This window comes from Pollachius pollachius (assembly GCF_949987615.1).
Source record: "Pollachius pollachius genome assembly, chromosome: 9".
Classification (NCBI taxonomy): domain Eukaryota; kingdom Metazoa; phylum Chordata; class Actinopteri; order Gadiformes; family Gadidae; genus Pollachius; species Pollachius pollachius.
This window is the reverse complement of record NC_136942.1, coordinates 20,980,937-20,986,573: the sequence shown is the minus strand read 5'-3', so window position 1 is coordinate 20,986,573 and position 5,637 is coordinate 20,980,937. Positions and strand designations below refer to the sequence as shown.

The following is a 5,637-nucleotide window of genomic DNA, read 5'->3' as shown; positions in this document are numbered from 1 at the left end:
GACCCTGTTTGTATGCAGCCACAGCCTGCAGGGTGTACTTCATGTAAATCCCCAGGCCTGCATATCGTCTGCACACAAGAAAACAGAAAGGCCCGAGAAAATATACCCAAAAGTGACAAATTCTAAAATATATATGTTGATGTGGAGTGTTGATACACAATTCTCTGATGATAATCTGATGACGATCACGAACCAGAGGAAACAGAGGCAAAATTTATATTGTGACATTAAGGGCTGAGATGGTGGAATATAAATAAATAAGTACTTGAGAGTATTTTAATTCTGACTTTAGAGAAACAGATCAAGCAGTGCCTGTGGCTAGAGGAGCCTGACTGCCTGCCGGTGGGGGGTAAAAGACAGCCGGGTGGGGGGGGGAGTCTGTTTTGTAATGAGCTGAAACTTTAAATACTGCATAATATATAATGAAAATGGATAGTTCATTTAACTCTCGGGATAAGTCGGGGAAAACTATTAAAATCCATTACTCATAATGTCAACAGAGTAAGCAATGAGTACGAGTGAAGGGAACGCCATGTCGTGTCGATAGCGAGATTTGGGAATAAAGTAATAATCAACCTAGAATGAAGAAAATAAGACATTAAGCCATATGAATGAACGTACAAAATAACACCGCCGCAGCCCATCGTATCAAAAGAATAAAGCATTAAACTACAACAAATAAAACACTGACGATGATAATGAATACGTTCCTAATGTTGTAAGGTGTAATTATTCCGAGTCGATGAGGAATGTGTACCACATACGTATGGTTCATTCATTTCAATTGAAAAAGCGAAAAAGAGCATGGCCCATAGGATTGAAAGATATTTCAGACACCTAATGTCCATAGCATTGACCGCATTTATAGGCACAGCAGGTGCAGCGCTGCTCCACCAGTCCAACCCCCACCCTCCCCTCCCCTCCCCCACCCGCCTGCAATGGAGGCTTTGGGCTTCTGAAAAAAGAGAAAGAAAAAAAGAAATATGGCTCTACTTGTCAACCCTTACGTTCTGCTTAGTAATGACAATGTTTGCCCCCTTGGGTGAAGACATACACCATAATAGATTTTTAATAGCACTACCAGCCCCCCCCCCCCCCCCCCCCCCCCCCTTAAAAAAAAGAAACACATGCAAAAATACCATAATAAGGTGAACACATAAAATATAAACATATTTGGTGGCACTCTTATTCAACACACTGTGCCCTTTTTTCTCCGTACAAGAGGTTCCTCTCACCGCGGCGACATTGAGGATGTTCCTCTGCAGTGTTTGTATTGAATCCACAAGGCCCGGCTGCCCAGAGCCTTCGGATCAACATATGCCACGTCTAACTGTGCTGACTTTTAATTTGAAGGTGATCCACCATATACGGCAACACATGCCGTGACTACCTTTCCGTGGTGCTTTGAAATTGATTCTATATAGCGAGGCATGCCAGACTGCATGTCGACATGTCTGCTGTGGTGTTTCCACTCTTAATTTGAAGGTGATCCACCATCCATACGGCGATGTGACTAATGGCTCTGGTGCCCCCGCTGCTATCAGAGCAGGTCGGGATAGGGAAACGATTGGCCAATCTACAGGCTCGCTGATAACCTCATGCACATTAGCTGCAGGGGTTGTTCCTACAATAATTGTTTCTGCCAACTTATGTGGCAGTGCTATGTATGTGACAGAGAGAGGGGGGGAAATGCAGCAATTTGGTCTGATAAATAATTGATTTCAGAATTGCCATTTTATTCATAAACTACTTTATTTTTAAAAAAGCTATTATTTTAGACAGAGTATAATAATTATTACACTGGCCGTATTGTTTTACACGTTCTCAACAAAACACTGTACTCAATCTATCCACTTTGTTTTGGACTTCCTGTCGAGGAAACGTCCCCATGTTCAGGATCCAATTTAACTTTACAAAAGAGATATTCATTGTTTGTCAACCGCTATAACTGCAGTTCACTCTTTTTAACATTCAGTCGCTTCAGAAGGACGAGACGACGTAGCACTGAAAACCCAGATGGCCCCGATCTCAAGGCAGCAAGCCTCTCCCTGCTGGCTCTGAGCAGCACGGCGGAGACACCCTAGACTACGCTGGTGGTGGTGCCCAGGGATCTGTGTCACACTGAGCCTCTGACCGGCCCAAACGGGGGCCTCCTCTGCAGGTTACGGTGTGCCGCAGTCATGGAAAACAAATACCCTAATACTTACACACACACATACACATGGCTTGGATTTCACAGACTCACAACCATCTCTTAATAGGCAGACACAAAGCTGCGGTCTGTCGGGGCCCCATGCTAAAACGTCTCGGTGCTACAGTATCAATGCACCGGCAGAGGGTCAAAAGGTCAATAAGTAATTAAGACATGGTTGCCTGAGCATTCCCCACGCACACGTTCAGGTCCCGGCGAGAAAGAAAGGCCAGAGATGAGAGGGGGAGATTTGGGTGCAGGTTGGTAACGTGGGGGATCGGATTTCCTTAAGTGTGTGTAAATGTTCCTGTCACAGGCAATTAGCATGATTAAGCGATAGTGTGCCGTCATCGCGCTGATTAAGAGTGTGTGTCTGGACGGTGATGGAGCGAGCTCCCTCCTGACTTAGTGTGAACTATTGATAGAATTTAATTGAGAGTATGTAACTGTGATATTTATGGTTTTACTCATCATTCTTACGGTTTCTCTATTGTGCAATATATTAGACCATTACTTTATTATGCATTGTTTTTAGACATTTTTTCCATCCTATTCGGTTTATTTTGATTAACCAGATTTTGGAGATGATTTGGACTCTGAGTTGGTTATATTCATGCTCTAAGGTGGTGAACCCATCTGGTTCACATCCTTTGTGCATTAGAAATCTGTTTTGGATTATTACTTCCCAATGATATCAAAGCAGTTGAGTTCTTTCCTTAACTTATTTGCTCTGGGCCCTGTGTTATCGTTCCCGTTAGTGCACTTTGGTTTGTTTTTCTTGGTAAATCGTCTCCTTTAGGTTGACCATTCAAACACTTTGAAAATTGAATTATTAAGAATTGTGTTTTAATCATATTTAGAAGTGGCATTAGCCTAAAACCAAATATATGTGCACCAACATAATTTAAATAGCAACAATAATAAATCCCTTCATATAGGGATTTGTCTAATTTCTAAATATACATAAATATATCTGACCGTTCAGCTAGTCTAGCCATGTCTGAATCAATCCTAGAATAGTTACCAACAGAATGCAGTGGTTCTACTAAGGAGGTTACCGAAAGCAGTCTGTATGATATGTAGGCCGATATCACGGAACACATAAAGACCAAGGGCCAAGAGGTCCATTGATTTACATGTTGAACAAGAAATTATTCCTTCAGCTTCATTGTTGCTAAAAGAGAGGCCAAGGCCAGAAAATTGGGGTCGCTGATAAATGCTATTAGTAAGAGACGGTGGGGGTGGGGGAAATCAATATGGCAGTTTGTCAAGCAGTCTCCGAGGGGCCGGAGCCCGTGCTGCAGAGGTGCAGCGTGCCACGTCAGCAAAGCACATTATCAGAAATCAAAGGCTCACAAAGGCCTTGAGGACAGGGGAAGCGGGCCCCGCTCAACAAGGGCCACACTTTGGTAATTAAAACCCATTTTATCACACCTGTCCTGTCACCAGCTCTTCTTTGGCACTATTGACAAGCTGCTGCATGGAGACTGATCACTAATTCCTCTTTAAATAAATGAGCTATAAGTTATTTAAATGAGTGCGGTTCACAAGCTGTGGGTTGGAGACAATGGGGAGGAAAACCTTATTGTCTAACCTTATTATTTAACAGTCAAGGAAAGATTCTTGGAATAAACGTTTCTTATTACAGGTCATTCCTGTTAATTTACAAACAAAATATTTTGTTTTAGTTATGTTTACCTAACTGATCATTGGTAAAGGTATTGATCTTGAAGTATATTTCCAATTTTGTTATTATTATATCCTATTTTTATAGAGCAAAACCAGTTTTCATATGAGTCACTACAGTAAACATGCCAGTTGGAAGGGTTGATGTATTGTATTTGCATATATGTTGCTGCTTAATAAGTTTGATTATTTTTACGTGTCTAAGCTGGTGGTCCCTGAAACCAAATCATCTCCAATTGTTTAGTGAACATTCAAAGATGATCTTATTTATGAATTCATTCAGTAGACTTTCAAGCTCTTCATGACAGTAATAACAAGTGACATTTTTTCATATTCAATACGATTTATTGGTATAATAATTTACAATACTGCCAACCTGAAGAAAGCAGACGCACTGAATATTGACATTTAAATAGCAACAGAAAATAAAACTTTACATTTTCACAGTATATTTTGAATAGTGTAGTTCTCTTTGTCCCATTTGATGCATTCTTGCTTCAGTACTGAGCTCCATCTTCTTTGTATGCAAAATAGACCGTTACCTTCCCAACACTCGTCTGCACTTTTTCAGAAGCCCCCACCACCAGCCAGCAGCCCACGCCATAGGCTACACAGGGGACACCTGCAACACGTGGACACATTTGTCCATGTTTAAGCCAACACTTCCATGAGAACTTCATTAATTGGCTGCATCAAATAAAGGACACAAAGAAGCACATCGCTGATCACATGCACCTCACTAACCTAGATTGATGACTTTCAGGATGGTAAAGAACGTGTCTTCTATGTCCAGGTTCTGGTGGGGTGCCTTTGAGCAATGGTATTTGATAAAAGGGAAGCAGCCTGTTCTGAGTATTTGATAGTTAGTTCCAGAGACACTCCAGTTGAAGTTGGACAGTCCGAACTGGTCGTTTTCTACGGCGCTGTAGGGAACACAGAAGGAGGTCCAGGGGGGCAGACCCCGCTGCGTCAGGTGGCAGTCCAGCACCTCTGAGGCGGTGGGACGGGGCCCCGTTCTGCCGAAAGTGCTTGGAAAGAGCACAACCTTAAGAAAGACGTTATGCATCCTTCTAAATACTTCCTTCATGTTCGATTGCATTGTGTCTTTTGATCTTGGAAGTGTCTAAACTGGCAAAAACGGTGAAGGTCAGATCAACATGGTGTGCATGGTGGAAAGTTCATCACTGCAGAACCAGGTGGTCAAAACGTAGCCGACAATGCGGGCTCAACATAGACGAGGTTAAAAACGGAGACAACGGGTTTGCCATTCAATTCTATGCGACAAAATCCGTTTTCAGTGTTTCGGCTGCCAAGTAGGCTAATGTCATGCAGAAAGAGAGCTAAACTTTAATGATGAAGGCGCGTTACCACCGACATGATGACTCTTTTGTGTAGCTTTGCCACACACAAAAGCAGCCGACATCGTGTTTTCCTGCACGGGGTTACACTTGATATATGTATATATGCAGCTCTTTGCGCATTTCATACCTCAGATAATTGTATATTTACAATTTCAGCCTACCAAAATTGAATGACAACAATCTCTGTTCGGCTACTGTGGCGGTGTTCACCTTGTGCCTCCGCTGTAATCATCCGGCTGGAAACGGAGCTAAACCAATGTTTCCGTTCAACGACTGGAACCACTCCAATGATCCTCTTGATTACCAGACCCAAGAACCGAAACGGAAACTATAAAAGCCGGTTATGTTTTTATTTCTCATTTCTCATTAATCTATGTTTCGATAAGTGACTACATTTAT

General features: G+C 42.3%; 1 protein-coding gene across 1 annotated transcript; it reads right to left on the bottom strand.

Moving 5' to 3' along the window:
- Window positions 1-4,200: 4,200 nt before the first annotated feature.
- cUnh15orf61 (chromosome Un C15orf61 homolog) lies at window positions 4,201-5,459 on the bottom strand. Its single transcript, XM_079743157.1, has 2 exons — window positions 4,622-5,459; window positions 4,201-4,499 (listed from the first exon to the last, which is right to left on the bottom strand). The coding sequence occupies exons 1-2, from the start codon at window positions 4,974-4,976 to the stop codon at window positions 4,375-4,377; spliced, it is 480 nt and encodes a 159-aa protein (XP_079599283.1). The 5' UTR covers window positions 4,977-5,459; the 3' UTR covers window positions 4,201-4,374.
- Window positions 5,460-5,637: the final 178 nt, after the last annotated feature.

Bases quoted from the DNA above. Each gene is read 5' to 3' on its own strand.
- cUnh15orf61 (XM_079743157.1), bottom strand. From the start codon at position 4,976: ATGCAATCGAACATGAAGGAAGTATTTAGAAGGATGCATAACGTCTTT. The intron at 4,500-4,621 runs GTTAGTGAGGTG...CACGTGTTGCAG, and splicing joins CCTGAAAGTCATCAATCTAG to GTGTCCCCTGTGTAGCCTAT.